The sequence below is a fragment of the Canis lupus genome, chromosome 32 (genome assembly GCF_003254725.2).
Source record: "Canis lupus dingo isolate Sandy chromosome 32, ASM325472v2, whole genome shotgun sequence".
NCBI lineage: Eukaryota > Metazoa > Chordata > Mammalia > Carnivora > Canidae > Canis > Canis lupus.
Window position 1 is genome coordinate 775073 of NC_064274.1, and position 19442 is coordinate 794514.

The 19442-nt window shown below is 37.8% G+C and overlaps 1 protein-coding gene across 2 annotated transcripts in view; it reads right to left on the reverse strand.

Moving 5' to 3' along the window:
- NUP54 (nucleoporin 54) overlaps nt 1-19286 on the reverse strand; it is a 31089-nt gene extending 11803 nt beyond the window's left edge. The window contains exons 1-9 of one of the 2 annotated variants that reach the window (XM_025427510.3): nt 19102-19286; nt 18327-18488; nt 14986-15069; nt 14738-14884; nt 7502-7728; nt 4417-4604; nt 3347-3543; nt 1187-1241; nt 616-709 (exon numbers count right to left, since the gene is read on the reverse strand). In XM_025427510.3, the coding sequence (XP_025283295.1) occupies nt 616-709; nt 1187-1241; nt 3347-3543; nt 4417-4604; nt 7502-7728; nt 14738-14884; nt 14986-15069; nt 18327-18488; nt 19102-19168 (1221 nt within the window). In that variant the 5' untranslated portion in view covers nt 19169-19286. The remainder of the gene's footprint in view (nt 1-615; nt 710-1186; nt 1242-3346; nt 3544-4416; nt 4605-7501; nt 7729-14737; nt 14885-14985; nt 15070-18326; nt 18489-19101) is intronic. The other variant, XM_025427521.3, reaches the window with a different exon arrangement.
- Between the last annotated feature and the right edge of the window lie 156 nt (nt 19287-19442).

Consider the following 19442-nt stretch of genomic DNA (forward strand, 5'->3'; position numbering starts at 1 on the left):
GCAGATACTGAATTAATGTAAGCAAAAGAATTTATATCAATTTGAGTTAACTGACACAATGAAATGGGTTGCTTCCTAAAGCAGTAAGCTTTTCACTATTGAGACTGAATCAACAGGTTATATCACATCAGAGAATTTGAAGGTAACTTTTAAGTATTTGATTACAGTCTACTTAATAAGATATTATTAAGATATTAAGATCTACTTACAAATCTACTTAGAAAGATATTAAGAGATTTAAGCATTCAATAATTTAAGTTTGCTTCATTAATCTACAATTATACTACACCAACAAAGAATCACAATTGTAGCCTTCATTTTGGTAAGGCATCATAAATAAGAGTGTTTAATTAAGTAATATGCATTCCTTGGCTGGAAATGGAAATAACAGCCTAATAACAATGCTAAGCCAACAATTCTCAATTCATTGTTAAAATATATCAAATCAGATTTACATGATTTTGGAGGCACTATATTAAGTAGTTGCACAAAACTATAATTGTTAATTTGCAGCATATACTATGTTGTTATAAAACAGTAATCCACATGGTAAAAAGAAGTGTGCATAATCTCTTTTATTATTCCCAGAGGCAGAGAATGAAGTTAAATGCTTACATCTAATCTGGTCTGATGCTGCTTAGTCATCTGATCTTGAACCTTCAGTCTTCGAAGAAGTTCTTTGAAACCCACCATGGGTACAGGAATTAACCTGAGGAAATTCAAGTGGCCAACTTATCAGATCTAAAGTTTTTTACGAGTATTACAAAGTACAAGAAATTAGAATTCTCATAACCACATTCATGTAATTTCACAATAAATTTCTAGGGTTCAAAGGCAGATCAATGACTATGAAATCATAATATTAAACTACAGATTTTATTCAACCTTATCTTACAAACAAGTAAAGTTTAGATTTCAAAGTTTTCACCATACTATACATCCTTACCAGCAAATTTTTATGTTTTAATTAGGCTCCATGCCCGATGTGGGGCTTGAACTCATGACCCTGAGATAGAGTCCCATGCTCTACCAACTGAACAAGCCAGGGGTCAACATTCTTTAAAAAGCAATGAAAAAATTCACCTCAAGTGTAAGAAATATAATAAATGGTTGGCATTTGGCATTTGTTTGCTTCCCTGATAGCAATTTTAGTTCTTATATGAAAATAAGTTGAAGATACACTTACTTTTCAGAATCAGGGTTATCCACCTTGGCTTGTTCCCAGATAATGGGATCAACACCTATCAAAAAGGAGAAATTTTTCTGAAAACAAAACAAAACAAACAAAAAAAAATATCCTCCATCTTTTAAATATCTGTATGGGAAAGGCCTTCCTAAAGTAAGATAAAAAAAAAAACAAAAACAAAAACCCAGGAGCTGTAATGAAAAATGACTATCAAATATGGCCACTACAAAAATGAAAATTTTTGTAGGATAAAGCTTAAAAAAAAATTATAGATTGAAAGGAAATACCTATAACCTACAGGATAATAGATTAACCTCCAGAATATAGAAAGCTCCTATAAATCAGAAAGGAAGACAAAAACACTTACTGAAAATGGATTACTTGAAATCTTAATTCACAAAAGATACAAAAGTGGCTAATAAACATACAAAAAGATGCTCAGTTTTACTAGAAATCAGGGAAATGCAAATGAAAAGTGATTTTTGCAGAGTGGTGAAAAATGACTGATAATCTCAGCAAACAGATCAAAATAAGAAAATGTTATACAAAATGAAAAATATGAAAATAACACATTCCTGTTACAGTGTGTACATCTTTCTGTGGAGAGCAATTTGGCAGTATCTAATAATACATAAAATACACGTAATCTTGAACTCAAAAATTTCATTACCAGAGATCTAAAATACATGTCCACCTATTTGTTCTAAGACATATTTACAAGGATATTTAATTGCTGCATAGTTTATAATAATAAAAAGAAACGACACATAACTCAAGTGAAGTAAGGTACATCCATGGTATTCCATGTAGATTAAAAAGAATATTTCCATTTACTGACATGGGATAGGAAGTACTAAGCACTGCTTCGATGTGGATGGAACTGGTGGGTATTATGCTGAGTGAAATAAATCAATCAGAGAAGGACAAACACTATATGGTCTCATTCATTTGGGGAATATAAAAAATAGTGAAAGGAAATAAAGGGGAAAGGAGAGAAAATGAGTGGGAAATATCAGAGAGGGAGACAGAAAATGAGAGACTCCTAACTCTGGGAAATGAACAAGGGGTGGTGGAAGGGAGGTGAGCGGGAGGGGGGGTGGGGTGACTGGGTGGGTGATGGTCACTGAGCAGGGCACTTGATGGGATGAGCACTGGGTGTTATGCTATATGTTGGCAAACTGAACTCCAATAAAAAGAAATTTAAAAAAAAAAGGAAGTACTAAGAAATACTATAGCTGAAAAGGCAAGTTGCAATTGATGTACAGTGCAGAATCCTTTTTTTAAAAGGATTTCCATATATATATATGTTATATTAAAATCACAGATAAGGGACTAATAGAGGGCAGCCCTGGTGGCGCAGCGGTTTGGCGCCGCCTGCAGCGTTGGGTGTGATCCTGGAGACTCGGGATCAAGTCCCACATCGGGCTCCCTGCATGGAGCCTGCTTCCCCCTCTCCCTGTGTCTCTGCCTCTCTCTCTCTCTCTGTGTGTCTATGAATAAATAAACAAAATCTTTTAAAAAAATAATAAAAAAAATAAAGGACTAATAGAGTACAATCATTAGTAGTAGCTATTTCTGTGCAAAGGAGATAAAGGGTCTGTAATACAGTCCATCTAGTTATGCCATCTATAATCCTTTTCAATGAGAACACTTTTTTTTTTAAAGATTTTATTTATCTGTTCATGAGAGACACAGAGAAAGAGGCAGACACAGAGAGAGGGGAGAAGCAGGCTCCCTGCGGAGAGCCCGATGCAGAACTCGATCCCAGGACCCTGGGATCACGCCCTGAGCCAAAGGCAGATGCTCAACTGCTAAGCCACCCAGGTACCCCTTGTAAGAACACATTTTTTAGATTTTACTTGAATACTCAGAACAAGAGATAAGTTAGAAACAAATAAAAATATTAAAAGTGAATTATCTTTGGGTAGATGGATTATGGACCATTTTTCTTTGTTTATTTTCCAAAATTTCTAACAAACATATTAGCTATATAATAAAAAAGCTAAATGAATACATACGATAAAAACATTTAAAACTTTGTCCCAAATTAGCAGACATAATAAACACTGGTTTTATTAATAATCAACTAATACATTCCAAAATAGAGGAAGCTTATATATTTCTAAATATTTCATTTCAACTCTGTGACTAAAAACTTACCAGCAGGAGGGTTCTGTAAAAGTTGTTTGATTTGTGCAGGAGAAAGTTCAGTTCTAGTCATAGAAAGGGTTATACCAAGTTGCTGCAACTGTGTTTTTATATTAGTTTGTTCAAAATGGGCATATAGTGTTGTAGCTGGAACTCTTCTTGAAGTACCATTTGGAGAGCGTTCAACAACGTAAATGACAACTTCTGTCCTGGGGGAAAAATAAACAAGTTATAAAATAGCACACAACTCACAGATACAACTCAGTAACAGTGCAGCTGTGATTTCAGAAAGGTGCTAGCTGAATTCAGAAATCGTCATTTTAGAAGAGAATTAAAAGAGTATTTTCTTAAATCTTGGAAAATGAGGAACCTTTACTTATTTAATATTATGTTCACTTACAAATCAACTTAAATGATAACAATAAAATTAAAATGAGACAGACATTTTAATATTTGTAAAAGGTTTGCTTAGCTGCAAAGTCCTATGTAAACATTACTATCTTTTCCAGAATTGAGAAGTACTTTGGAGATCCTATTGAAGCTTATCTCACATATTATATCTCACTAAGGAGCATAAACAGTCATCAGTTAAAACTTTCCAGTAACATCTTTGTGGCCTTTGATTTGTATACACAGCCATGATTACTGTTTCTTCCTGTTTCTGAATGAAAAATCTAAAGAATTATTAGCATCTGATAAATTAAGAACTCCAAGATTAAGGGGCGCCTTAGTGGCTCAGCCAGTTAAATGTCTGACTCTTGAATTCAGCTCAGGTCAAGATATAAGGGATGTGAGATCAAGCCCCGCATCTGGCCTCCACACTTGGCGTGGAGCCTGCAAGATTCTCTCTCCCTCTGCCTTTCCCACCTCTAAAAAACAAAAAAATTCAAGAAAAAAAAATGAACTCCAAGATTAAGAAAAGAAGCTTTTAAACAAATGTTGCTATAAATACTGAATAATCACTAGTTGAGTGATAACATTCTGCTTTAAGATTTAATTTGTGCTTTATCAACAAAAATGCTGTTGGATCACTCTCTTTGGACCAAGGCACACAGAAATAAATATATTTAACGTATACTTACTGATCATCTGGCAATGTTTTAATACCCTCTACATTTACAGTAAGTGTCTGGTTTCCTCCCAAAACTTTATGCAATGATTCTACCAACTGCGGTTGCTGGCTTCGAATATCTGTTTCTTTTTTGTTGAAAACTAAAACCAGTAGCCCATCTTCATCTTTATTATTGGGCATACAACTATATCCTACTGCCTGTAGAATGACAAAGTAAACAAAATTTTTAAAAATGTACAGATTTTACATCAGATGTTTAATATTAATACCTTAAATACCTGCTAAAACAGGGAAAACAGTTTAATATCTACTAATGAAGAGAATGATTCTTCCCACCACACTGTGCCCTAGGTCATGACAAAAGTATAGAGAAACTATTTTACCCAAGGATAATATAAACTTATAGTGAAATTAAAATGTCCTCTTTAACAGTAACCAAATAGCTTCTCCTCTGAAGAACTTCGATATTCATTATTGTTGAGTGTTCCTGAACTCTGATGAAACAATTCTGCATGTCATTATAAAAATGACTGTTTCAAAAGTCATGGACCAAGACCTAATTTATTTTGCTATATTGACTTATGGAATCTTTTTTTTTTTTTTTTTTTTTTTTTTAAGATTTTACTTATTCAGGAGAGACACAGAAAGAGGCAGAGACACAGGCAGAGGGAGAAGCAGGCTCCCTCCGGGGAGTTCGATGTGGAACTCGATCCTGGGACTCTGGGATCATGACCTAAGCCAAAGGCAGATGCCCAACCATGGAGCCACCCAGGTGCCCCATGACTTACGGAATCTTAAACTAAGTTTTAGATACACAAATAAATGATTTACTATACTTTTTTTTCTGAATATAAATATTTTAAAAATAGAACACTGTCAAACTTACTATAAAGAATATCTACATCATTTTATGGTTTCATGTAATATGAAACTTTATGAAAAATGTTAGTTTTTAACATAATATTAAATATGACAAACTATACCTTTCTAAAGAATTACTCTTTTAGATAGAAGCCTCTTCTCTTGTCACCATTTATAATGCAACTTTAAAAAAAAGAAACAGGGCAGTCCGGGTGGCTCAGTGGTTTAGCGCCGCCTTCAGCCCAGGGCCTGATCCTGGAGACCCGGGATCAAGTCCCGCGTCGGGCTCCCTGGATGGAGCCTACTTCTCACTCTGCCTGTGTCTCTGCCTCTCTCTCTCTCTCTCTGTGTGTGTCTCCCATAAATAAATAAAATCTTTAAATAAAAAAAATTTAAAAAGAAAAAAAAAAAAAGAAACTATTTATTTATTTATTTGGGTAGGCAAGGGAAGAGGGACAGAGAGAATCTCCAGCAGACTTCCTGCTGACTGAGGAGCCCTACACACAGCTGCATCCCACAACTCCAAGATCATGACCTGAGCCAAAATCAAGAGTCAGACGCTTAACCAACTGAACTACTCAGGTACCCCATAATGCAACTTTTAAAGAACTTAAATTCATTCTAGACTAGTTCTCATTTTGCCATTTGTATGTTATACATCAACTTAAAAAAAAGTTATATTCAGCCTATGTCCACGGTATAGCCCTTAGTCACTTAACAAAAGTATTAAAATTTCAACTATATAATACTTAAAAACTTTTTGTTAGAGTGATGAGATAAAGAGATATTTTTAAATAAGATAATTTAGTCACTTTTTGTCATTTAACCATGTTGAAAAGGGTCTGATCAAGCTTCAGCCTTGAAGCTTCAAACACAGGCTTACATACATATTGATTAGACACTGACCTAGGCAACAAAAAGTGATTTTTTTTGCCATTGAAAAGTGGCCGGGGGGATCCCTGGGTGGCGCAGCGGTTTGGCGCCTGCCTTTGGCCCAGGGCGTGATCCTGGAGACCCGGGATCGAATCCCACGTCGGGCTCCCTGCATGGAGCCTGCTTCTCCCTCTGCCTGTGTCTCTGCCTCTCTCTCTGTGTGACTATCATGAATAAATAAATAAAATTTAAAAAAAAAAAAAAAAAAAGGAAAGGGGCCGGGACACCTGCATGGCTCACTCAATTGAGCATCTGACTTTTGATTTTGGCTCAGGTCATGATCTTAGAGTTGTGGGATCCAGCTGCGTGTAGGGCTCCTCAGTCAGTGGGAAATATCCTGGAGATTTCTCTCTGTCCCTCTTTCCTTGCCCCTCCCCCACCACCCTCAGGTCAGAATCTTAGGGTCATGAGATCCAGTCCCATAACAGGTCCCATGCTCTCTCTCCGTCTGCCTTTCACCCAGGTTGCACATGTGTGTGCTCTTCTCTAAAAAAAATTGTATGTCTTAAAAAAAAAGTGGCTGAAGTATAAACTAGATTGTAATACATTAGTTATGAAAAATACACCATCAGGGTACCTGAGTGGCTCAGTTGGTTAAGTGTCTGCCTTCGGCTCAGGTCACAATCCTGGGGTCCTGGGATCAAGCCCTACATCTGGTTCTCTGCTCAGTGGCGATTCTGCTTCTCCCTCTCCCTCTGCCCCTACCTGATTATGGTGTGCACTCTCTCTCTCAAATAAATAAATAAAATCTTAAAAAAAAAAAAAATCCCATCAAGTTGACCTAAATACTCTCACTGCTGATGAGACAGAATCTCTGAGAAGTCAAATTCAAATGAGAGGCAAGTTGTTTGGTAGGCATGGAAATCAGAAAGAAAATAGATTATACTGTCTTAATGGCTTTAACTGCAGCTATAATAGTGACAAACAGAACTTATACTCTTGTCTGCTGGCCAGGGTGTACTTTCCTGGACAATATTAGATGAATTATCACTAAATTCTAGTTTTGGGTCTCTCTTTATAGATGCAAAGCAGACCACTCCCCTTCTGTTAACATTTTTTCCTCAGTTTTAAATTACATTCTAATCACACCTTCCTTCATTCATATTCTGGTCACCTTCAATCACATAAATGTAAGAAATCACTTCAATTTAATAACTTCTAAATCTTTAAAACAAAAATATAATTGCACCATGTTCAAGGAGTACTAAAGACCAAGCAATTGCTCTCTTCCTATAATTTAAATCCAGTATCATATTCTCTTTTACACACACTCAAGTGAGGATCAAAAGAAATACTAATACCTTAAATCGGCAAAAGGGATTTTCTTGTGTGAATTCCACTGGTGGGATGTTATTGTTGAAATATCCTTTTCCTGTTCCCCAAAAGGCCTGCAGCTGATTCCATTTTGCTAAAATAGCATCTCTCTCATCTCCCAACAGCGTTGGAGCAGAAAGAGCACTTGCAGTATTTATCAGTTGATTGGACTGGGTAGGAGCTTGTGTGGGCTGACTGAAGAGACCACCTAATGCTAGAAATGTACCCCATAATTAGTATTAAAAAAAAAAAGAATCAATCAATTCAGATCCTAGGTATGGTAGGCAGAATAACGCACCCCCCCTACACACACACACACACATCCTAATCCCCAGAATCCGTAAATATGTCACTTTGCACAGCGTAAGAAACTTTGTAGATGTGCTTAAATTAAGAGACTTTGTTCAGACTATCCTGGATTATCAGCATGGGCTCAACACAATCATAAAGGTCCTAAGGAGGGAAGGGGGAAGTCAGAGTCAAAGTGATGTAAAGATGAAGGGGCTACAAGCCAGGAAATGCAGAGAAAGACTAAAGTAACACAGCTGTGCCAACAACATCTTGATTTTAGCCCAGTGAAACCCATTTCTGAATCTCTAATTTCCAGAACTGTAAAATAATAAATATGAATTTAATACACTAAGTCTGTGATACTCTTACAGCAACATTAGGAAACTAATATACTAGGGCAGTCCTTATAATGTTAAACTTACTTTTCTAATGATTATCTTTTTAATACAAATAATTCCATTACCAGTACACTAGATGGATTCCTTATTAGACCCACGTCAACAGAAAAAAAAAAAAAAAAAAAAAGAAAAAGAATATGATATGGAAAAGTAAAGTTTGTGAAGTTGCAGAATTGGTTCTTAAATCTTTATTGCTGTTATATGTATATAATAAATACAAATTCGAGGAGAAAATAAAAAGAATCATTGTATCAGTATTTTATCAATATTAAGCACTTTTCCTTCTCTTATTATGAAGAAATATACAGTAAAAAGAACAGTTGAACTAATCATTAGGCTTCTAAGCTAAAAACCTTAGCAGGGTGTGTAGGTTTGGTAAGTCACTTCTCTGTACTACAATTTCTCCAACAGAAAGGGTAAAGTTGTTAGATCAGGCCAGTATTTCCAAAGTGGGAGGTAAATATCCCCAGTATATGAAATTATAGCTGTCAGGCAACAGTTGTCTAATTATGGACTAATTCACATAACAAAAAAAAATCTTTTAATTTTCTGATGTTTTAAATAAGTCTCAGTTTAATGCTAGCCTGCTTTTAATGGCTCACAAACACCTGCTTAGCTCATATTATATCAAAGGAAAAAAGTCTAAAGGTCAGAGCTTAAGGCAAAAGTATTAATTAGAACTTATAAACATTATTACATCTTCTGTGTACTTAATTTCAATTATCCTGCCTTTGTAGCAAATAATACTGGTTTTCCATGTATAGCAGTAGTACAAATCTTCCTTTTAAAATAAATGTAGTATTTAAAAGTAAATTGACTTAAAGAAAATTCTTAATAATACAAATGGTACATAGGTAAGAGAAAAATCATGAACACCAAATGCTCTTGAGTTTTAGTTTTATTAGATGATATTTAAGTTTTCTTTCAGGTCTAAAGATTCTAAATACCACAAGATCATTGGGGCTGCTACAGGGCTATAAAGGGTCTCTTATTACCTTCCAGATGAACAGTATTAATTTCCAAATGGGCACATACAAAAATTGTAAAGAAATGGACTAGAAGCCAGAAGATTTGAATCCTTATTAAAAGCTCAATAAGCTATTTTTGTAGCTTTTGCCAAGAAAAATTCCTACACTTTATCTCAACTTCTAAATGAGATAAACTATGATCTGTACTGATTTACATTTAGCTTCCTTTTTACACTTCAAACTAGATTACAGCCATACTAGTCTATTCAGAGTTCACTAGCTGGAAGGAATAGATGAGCTCAAATTACAAAATCCAAAACATTCTTTTCAAACCTTAACATATTAAGACTTCTCATACCTTTCTACCTTCCCAGGGCCCTCATGCTGTTGATTATTCCTTCAGCTCCCAAAGAAAAATCTTCAACTTTCATTGAACACACATCCTCCTTGAAAAGCTCTTTTCCCTTACATTTTTTCTGACAATACATAGTCTCTCCAGGTTTTATATCTCATACATAAATACATACTTTCATTCACGAATGAGTATCCATTAAATATCAGACACAGAGCTAAAGACTAAGGACAGAGTGATAAACAAACAGCATATCAGACAAATAGTAACAACTGTGGTAAATTCCTCAGAGAAGTACAGAGGCTATGAGAGTACTAAATGAGGGAGCTAATCAAGTGGGGCGCCGAAGGTCAAGAGAAGGCTGCTCCACTAGAAATTCACTAAGGCGTAAAGGAAGAGGTCAGCCAGGCCATGATGTAGGGGCAAAGATGAATAGCATGTGCAAATCTCTGGTAAAGAGGAAGAGGAACATAAACCAGCAGAAGCAATAAGGAGTACTAAAGAATGAGGTAAGAAAAAAATTGACCAGATTATTGTTGAAATTAAGGGCTCATGTTGGCCAAAACTGACAATTTGAGCATTAAAAAAAAAAAAAAAAAATGCAACCAACTCAAGCACATTCAATTTAATAAAACTCATGCATTCAGAATTATGTTTTTTAAAAGATCAAAAAATTTAAAAACCTCAATTCCTTGGACACCACTGGAAATAATCAGGCTACCAACAACTTCCGACAAAAACTGTCAATTAGGGGCACCTGGGTGGCTCAGTAGGTCAAGCATCTGCCTTCAGCTAAGATCGTGATCCCAGGGTTCTGGGATGGAGCCCCACACTGAGCTCCCTTATCAGCGGGGAGTCTGCTTCTCCCCCTCCCTCTCCCTCTGCCTACTGCTCCATTTGTGTGTGTACTCTCTATTTAATAAATAAAATATTTTAAAAACAAACAAAAAACCTTGTCAATTAAAAAGAATTTAGTTTGCCTTTCCTATACAAATTATATTTTAGGGTGACCCAGCACTCTTGGGGGACGAAGAAAAACTTCCTTTTACAGAATTTTAGTGTGAACGGGAGGGCAGAAATCACCATTTTGCAACTCCTAATAAAATAACTGAGGCAGTGATCATCAATGAATGAAACCATTAAGTTAAAGACTGATGGGGAACTTTACAAGACAGATTGGGTGTCATCCCCCGAACCCACTGATCAATCTTAGTGTCATCAAAAGAGGGATAAACCTTTTAATGTGATGCAGTATGAAGTACATTGCACAACTGGCAAAGTATCCATGCCAAGAAGTCAAACTTGAATCGAATATAAAGCTAACTTCATTTAGCTTTAGAAAATGGGGTATAAAGTTAAATGATACCGGAAGGAAACCTAGATTTGGGGACATTTCACAGGACAACTGGCCCAGTTTCTCCAATTCTTGATGGGGCAAAAAGGAGTGTGGAGCTCTCTATACTAAAAGAAACTTGAGGGGTGCCTGGATGGCTGGATTGGTTAAGTCGACTCTTAATTTTGGTTTAGGTCATGATCTCAGGGTTGTGAGATCCAGCTCTTCATCAGGCTCTGCACTGGTTGGAGAGCCTGCTTAAGATTCTCCCTCTCTCTCTCCCTCTCCTCCCTCTCTGAGCAACGCTCTCTCTTAAAAAAAAAAAAAAAAAAACACAACTTGAGACATAAAAAGAAAATGAATGTGGGGATCTTGTTTGGCTCATGATTTGAATAAACCAGCTGAAGAAAACCTGAATGAAACATAGGGAAATGTGATTAAGGACTAGGTATTAGACGATACCAAGGAATTATAAATAATGAGTTGGAGTGATGTCCATATTTTTAAAGAGGGAGGCATAGTAAAGTGAGGGTGAAAAGACACATTTAGGATTTGCTTTAAAATACTTCAGTAATAAAAAAAAAAAGAGTGAGGAAAGGAGATAGATAAAACAAGTACGGCAAATTCTGACTTTTGGGGGAATCTATTCAGTAGAATATACGGTCATTTTACTCTCTTATTTTTGTGTTAAGTGTTTCATAAATAAAGAACATTAAGTATTCACTGGATCGGAAAGGACTAATGATCTTAACTATTTGGGTAAAAAATAACAGAATCCAAATCACTGTGGGCTAAGAGGAAACAGAAGACAACAGAAGGGGATCCCCTTCTTCCATAACTATTTCATGTAGTTTATAAAGGGGAACAGAGAACAGCAACTGAAGTGTGATATGAGATTAAAGTAGTTTTGTTCTGTGGTTACTATTTTAAGGAAAAAGATACTTCAGGTTGTTGAAATGTGGGTAAGAAGGATCACTGGGGAGAGAAGTTGACTATTGGGGGGGAGGGTTGCTGGAAAGAACCAACAGTACAAGGGTCCTTTGGGAGAATGAGATCCAGAGCACAGGTGAAAAGAGAAAAGGATGAGCAGAGAGGGAGGTAGATAAACAGATTTGGTAGTGGGAAGCTGAAGGAATTACAATGAGGAATTACTGTTTTCTCTATGAAGAAGAGGTCAAGGCTATCTGCTGAAAATAAGAACAGAGAAATCTGAGATTTGAAGAGAATAAAGGTTTAAAATAACTATTATAGAAGGTTGGAGAATAAATTAAATAGAGAAACTTCAAAGGATTACCAGGCAATGTTGAGGCCCCAAGTTAGGTCAGTGATTAAGAATTTAGGGGTACTATTCAATATTTTGTATTGTGTGATTTTCTCAAGTAGTATCTAGATAGACAGTTGGGCTTACACCAGCTTGGGATCCCCCCCCCCCCGCCCCACCGCCAGGCACATGATAAAAGGACAAGGAAGTTTAGCATACTGGCAACCAGTGACTGAAATAGAAGGACATAGAATCTAAGCTAATTTGAGAGGATAGTGAAGACAAGAAGGAGCAGATAAAGAATAGAAAATGGTCTAAATGACAATGTCACTGGTTTAAAGACCTAATGAGGTCTAGGAACAGCTATATTGGAAGTTCTTATAAAGGCAGGCTAAAAGAACAAGTTGTGGGATGTTCATGTTAGTGATTTTAAAATTAGAACATTTTCAGATGTTGCCAAGGTCGAGGGTAAGAATTGTTTAGGTAAAATGGAAGAGGTCTTTGGAAAAAAAGGTAGACGGCATGGCTGTTTGAGTATATAGCCATGTGATGTTTAACCCAGATAGAAATTGAAAAGTAAAGTAAGACTAACAGCCAACTGCTAAAGTTTTAAATGAATAAGAGGTACTGTCCAGGAAGTCAGCAGACAACTGAGATTAGACATATCACAGATGGTATAGCCAGACAGCAAGCACCTGTTTTAAAAATAAGACAACAGCTCCATAATCTTTGTAGGTTAAACTCAAACTCCTTACAGCAGCAGGTCCCAAATTCATTATACTATGCCATGCAATGATGCTTTTGTCAGTTATTCTACTTGGAATACCCTTTTCTGACTTCATCTAACCTAATTCTTTCAAGATTCAGTTCTTCCTCTGTATTCCACAGCACCTTGTAGGGATTCATTTTAGAACTTTCACATATATATGTATTTTGTATAAATGGATATTTGTTATTCTAATTAGATATCTGTCATTCTATCTCCAAGTAGACTATAAACAGGCTTTGTGGCTCTCAACCTTATATACCCAATGCCTGACATACAACATACAGTCAGTCAAGTGGTACAAGAGTACTATTTCATAAGGTTCTTGTGAGAATTAAATAAATTAATCATACAAGATAACCCTGGAACAGGGATCCCTAGGTGGCGCAGCGGTTTGGCGCCTGCCTTCGGCCTAGGGCACGATCCTGGAGACCCGGGATCGAATCCCACATCGGGCTCCCAGTGCATGGAGCCTGCTTCTCCCTCTGCCTGTGTCTCTGCCTCTCTCTCTCTCTCTCTCTCTCTCTCTCTCTCTCTCTGTGACTATCATAAATCAATAAAAATTAAAAAAAAAAAAAAAAAAAAAAAAAAAAAAACCCTGGAACATATCGCCATACCAGCTAGTAAGGATGCTATCAAAGACTGATTCAAAGCTTGTGTCAAAGGACTTGGAAGCCAACCTGAAAAGGCTTGTATCTTTGGCCAAAGATGGGACAGTTTAAACATCGATAAGGATAATAACTGCAACAGATTAAAAAATACCAAATAGTTGAAATACTTAAGTTCCTAACATTAAAAAAAAATGTAATTAGTCTCCATTGGAGAATCATAGAGAACCAACTCTTTTTTTCTTTTTTCTTTTTTTTTTCTTCCAACTCTTTATTTTGAAAACTAATCGTAAATATGGAAAAGAATCAACCAAATAATAAAGTTTTTCTTTATAAAATACATGTAAAAGGAGTCACAGGGTTGGAATGATACCATTTTGTAACCCCTAAAAAATTAATGGATCTAAGTACTGATCACCAATGGCTACTGCTAACACAACAAAAAAGACATCACTGACATTATATACCTCTTAATAAAGAATGCAATATAGTCTTACAGCCAAAGTGTCTAGATCCAACCCAATTTACAAGAAACAGAGAAGACTACATACAAAATATGTTAAACTATACCACAGGAATGCAATCTAGTAAAGTCCTGACTTGAAAAACTGTATAGAACAAGTATCTGATTTAGCAAATTGTAAAAACAAACAAACAAAAAAGGGCTAACAGGGGAACTTAACAAAGTTTGAAGACAAATAAAACTAAATAATAATGTTTACACTTAAACTTATATGACAAAATTATAAAGTCAAGTAAAGAACAGGTCACCATGAAAGACAGAATTATAGTTCCTCTGACAGGGCAGTGACTGCAAGGGCAATGTGAAGAGTTTCTCAAGTGGCTGGCCAGGGCCACTGCCTGGCACAGGCAGTGGTTACAGGTGTTCACCTTATATATAATTCATTAAGCTGTACTTTTGTGCTGTTTTCTGTGTTACTTTCAGCAACGAAAGTTCAACAGAATGCTATTAAACAGAATGCTATTAAACATATTAACATATGCTATTAAACATATTAAACACAGAGGGTTAATAATCCTCATCCTGTCAGTCAGTCTTCTCTTCTCCCCAGTTGCTATCATCATATATAAACATGAGAAGTAGCTTTTGGAATTTTGTGGAACTAATACTGATAAATCTTCAAAAAAAAGAGATATCCACTAAAGTGTTTTGAACAGTGCACTCAATGTTAGGTATATGTTACAGTTTTATATTTGAAGTAGGATGAAGGCCTCTTATACTTACTAGTTTGCTGTTGCTGCTGCTGTGTATTAAATCCTCCAAATCCCAGTCCTGTTCCCAAACCAGTACCTAAACCAGTACTACTTCCAGTTGTTGTGCCAAAACCAGTACCAAATCCAAAACCTTTGTTCTGAGTACCACCAAAGAGTCCTTTGAAAGAAAAATTTAAATTGCGTAAGTTAAAAAAAAAAAAAAAGAAGAAGCTGATGTCTAGTTCATTCACTTTACAAATGATTTAGATATCTTCTTACCAGTAGCGCCTGTGTTAGCTGGAGCAGAAAAGCTGAAAGCAGAACCTGCTGTTGTAGATGTTGTCCCAAATCCTCCAAACCCACCTAATTTAAAAAGGATAAATAAAACAGAAAGGAAGAATCTTTTGTATGCATTAATTTCTTTTTTCAAATTATTTTACGTCATTGCCACATAAAAAGACAAAATAGTTTGATCTAATTTTTCCTTTCTCTACTTTCAACTTCAGTTTTTAAAAAACTACGCTACTCATCATGAAGTCAGTATGTTGCAAGAAATAATGACTAAGTATTTAAAATAGAAATAACCACAATGCAATATATACCCTTCAAACTAAAGGGGTGATTAACAGTTACAGCTAAGAAAACGTTAAGCCTATTACCATGCTTAACAAACTCTAAAATGACTATGCATGTACTTTTTAGAGTAGGAGTTGCAAATTCAAATGCCTACAAGATTAAGGCTGATAACATTAAAGAGTGAAATAGACTGGATGTTTACTGACTGATAGAACTGCTCAATGTGAATAGTTTTTAAAAGTGGCAGCAATTTCTAAATTCCAGCAGATTACTGCTCTGGGAGAATGGTAGTTTCGTAGTGTTGTATGTTTCATTTTTCCTAAGAGAAACAGAGGATCTAAATTTTCTATGTGAAATTTACAGAATTTTAAACCCTAATTCATTTGGGGGAGAGGGGCAAAAACTCAAATGTTTTTATTTTTTTTTAAAGATTTTATTTATTTATTCACGAGGCAGAGAGAGAGAGAGAGAGAGAGAGAGGCAGAGACACAGGCAGAAGGAGAAGCAGGCTCCATGCAGGGATATGGGCCTTGATCCCGGAACTCGGGATCACACCCTGGGTGGAAAGCAGGTGCTAAACCACTGAGCCACCCAGGCATCTCAAATGTTTTTAAAATAGTGTGAAACATCATATCAGCAGATTGTGGGGCCAGTTTGCAGCTTTGGGTTTGATGAATTAACTTGTATTTCAGCTTATATTTCTACTTAGTCTTCATGAAAACTTTGCAACTTTCTAAAGGAAACATACTGACCTCCCTACAACAAGAATGTTTCTTGAAGAAAGAGATATGGGGGGAAAAACAAGCTCCAACTGGAATGCAGTAGTAGGAAAGGAGAGTGGAACTAGCATAGTTCTCTGCACCAGTTTGGCAACCGACAGATACAGACACACACATTTTTTAGGTAAGTTTAGAGATGAAACTAATCTTAACCATATGTAATTTGACATATGAATGGGATGGAATATAGACAATCTAATATTGTTTTATGTTTTTTCCTTATTGTCAGTTTTTACCTGATTACCAATGTGGTGCCAAAAAGACTTTTAAGAAAAATGGGGAACCCTGGGTGGCTCAGCGGTTTAGCGCCTGCCTTTGGCCCAGGGCGCGATCCTGGAGTCCTGGGATCGAGTCCCGCGTCAGGCTCCTGGCATGGAGCCTGCTTCTCCCTCTGCTTGTGTCTCTGCCCCTGTCTGTCTATCATGAATAAATAAATAAATCTTAAAAAAAAAAAAAAAAGTCTGAACCATTAGTGCTGCATTATGCCACAGTTTTTCACAATTCTAACTTCTAATTTCCTATATTTCTAGTTTAAGAGATAGATTCATGTTACATAAAGGATATAAGAAAGAAAAAACCTCAACCTTTTGATATTCACCATATAATTTTGATTTGGAAAATTACTCAAGAATAGACTGCATACTGTAGACATAACCAAATAGGCTATTTTCTTGTAGGTTCTATTGCAGTACTGCAAACTGTAAACATTTGGACTAAAAAAAAAAAAAAAAATCAACTAAAAGTATAAAACACTGCTCTCAATCTTTTTCATTATCTTCCCTTACATAGAATAACTATGATATATTCTGATTTGGCTACACAATATTAGTAGCTTATCATGGTTCCTAATACCAAAAATGTAGTAGTGAATCTGTTAAGATACAAAATAAACAAGACTTTAAAAAAAATAAAAAAAATAAGAATTTCTATCATCCCTTTGCTGAAGGTTCAGTTACTGAACATACATAGAAGTGGTTAAAATACAGTTATATTATCACAACTCAACACTTAACAGTGATAACTCCAAATGAACATGAAATCAAGCAAATACCAATAAGTTTATTTATTGTTGTTGAATTACAAGCTGGGTGGCTTTATTCAGAAACACAAATTTCAAAATACAGCTGTTTTACCCAGTGCCAATTTTAAGCAAACGGAAAAATAAATGTGCATGACAGTAAATGACAGTGATACACGATCACTTTAAATATACCTTAACGACAAGGACTGTTTTATCTTTGGAATTCAAACGTATTCTTCAAAACATTTCAAATCAGATGCCGAGGTGATATTCGTACTGCTCTAACAAATACTGCACAAATACCAGACTTTCCAAATAAATTTTAGGGAATAAATAATGTTTACAAAATGCATATAATTGGCATGGGTATAAGTGGCATAATGCAAGAGAATATGGACAATATATTCATATACGAGCAGCAGAGGAACAAGACTTTTCTATAGGATAACTATGTAAAATACACAGACCTATTTTAAATTTATATATACATATAAACACATTATAGTCTGTGCTTTGCAAATTTCCAATGAGCTTCAATCCATATAGGTACTAAAATCTTCATCATTATTTAATACAAATATGTCTAGCCTACCTACTAGCCTCCATGCTATCTGACAAATTAAACTGCTCTACTTATTTCTCAAAAAAATCCTGTAAAAAACCAAGACTCTTTAAAATTACATATCTTACAGAAATGCATCCTAATCTGCCGAGTGGACCAAAGGAATACATTGTTGTTGCTAAACACATTTTAAAAATACAGGATGTTGCTGTTCGTATAAGACTTGTTTCTCTTGGGAAACACAAAGACAGTCGAATGAAATTGCAATGAAAGATGCAGGAAAGATGGGGGAAAAAAAAAAAAAAATGACTGCAGGAGTCCAAGAATCCCAGAGAAAAGAGCCTGACTGGTGAGTTTCTGTTTTGTAAGAGATAAGATAAACAATTTGGAAAACATATTCTACTTCAAATAATCCGTTCCAGATTCTTACCACTTGGAAGGTATATTCTGTCGGATCGAATGCAAGTTCAACAAAGGAACATCACAACTTGCAAGGCTTCTAAAAACCAAATCTTTTAAGACAGTCGGAGCTAGATGCAAACGTTTTTGATTCGACTCTAGGGAATGAATGAACGTCCTTTCCCCTTTAGGCATGTCGCTGCTCTTCCGAAAACTCGGAGCTGCGAAATATTCTTGGACTCCGGCTCCCAACATCGTCACACGTACGACCCGCAGTATCTACCTGCACTTGCCAGACTGTTACCAAAATTGAACGGAGTCGCCGAGGTAGTAGAAACACCGAAATTCCCAATATTAAAGTTCACTGCAGGATTAGCAGTTAATCCGAAACCCCCAAAATTAAACCCACTGGCGGTGGAGTTGGCAGTCTCAAGCCCACCAAATCCTGATCGGCGTGTAGGCACAGAAACAAAATTTTAAAACGGGGGAGGGGGGAGAAAAAGAAAAGAGAAAAGAAAAGAAAAGGAAAAGAAAGCAAGACAAGGGTTAGAAGAGTCAGCAGGTCTCACAGAAGCGAACGAGGACAAACCTCGACTTAGCTCCAGCGGGTTAAGAAAGCGGAGGTGGAGGCGGGGACGGGAGGGAGGAGCCCGAGCGCGAGGTCCCGCAGCCCCGACCCAAGGGCCCGCCCCGAGCGGCCGCCGCGCAGCCCCGACCCGCCAGCCCCAACCGGACCTCGGGGCCCCGGGGGCTCGGGCGGGGAGAGCCGGGCCGCCGTCCGGCAGCGGGAGCGCGGAGCCGCCGTCTGGCCTCCGGAGGGCCCCCGGCGGCGGGAAGCGGACCCCGGGAGGGCGAGGCTGTGCGGGGAGCCACGGGCTGGGCCTCGGAACCCCCGCGGCCTCCTCAGGAGCCGCCCGGGCCCGCTCAGCCGCGGCCCCTGGCCCGGAGCCCCCGGAGTCCCCAAGCAGCCAGGACACCCCCAGGGTCTCCGGGCCGCACAGGCTCGGGCCGGGGGGCTGCACCGGGGGCCGCCCCTCCTTCCCGGGAGGACCACTCACCCGCGGGGGCCGCGGGGGCCGCGGCGGTGCCAGAGGTGCCCGAGGGAGCCCCGAAGTTGAAGGCCATGTCGCGCGAGCAGGGGACGCAGGCGCCGCCCCCACGACCCTCGGTGCGCGCCGCTCTTCAGTCCCGCCGAGAGCCGCCTCCGGCTCACCGAGTTCCGGCCCTTTTCTGGCCGCGCCTCGGAAGCCCGAACGCCGGAAGCGCAGGGGCGGGGCCTGGCGGGAGCGCGCCGGGTCCGCCCGCTTCCGGGGCCTGAGCGCGTCCCGCGGCGCAGGGCGTGACGTCGCGGCGGTGCCGCGGGCCCCGGGCTCAGCGCCTCAGGGAGGGCCCGGGCGGA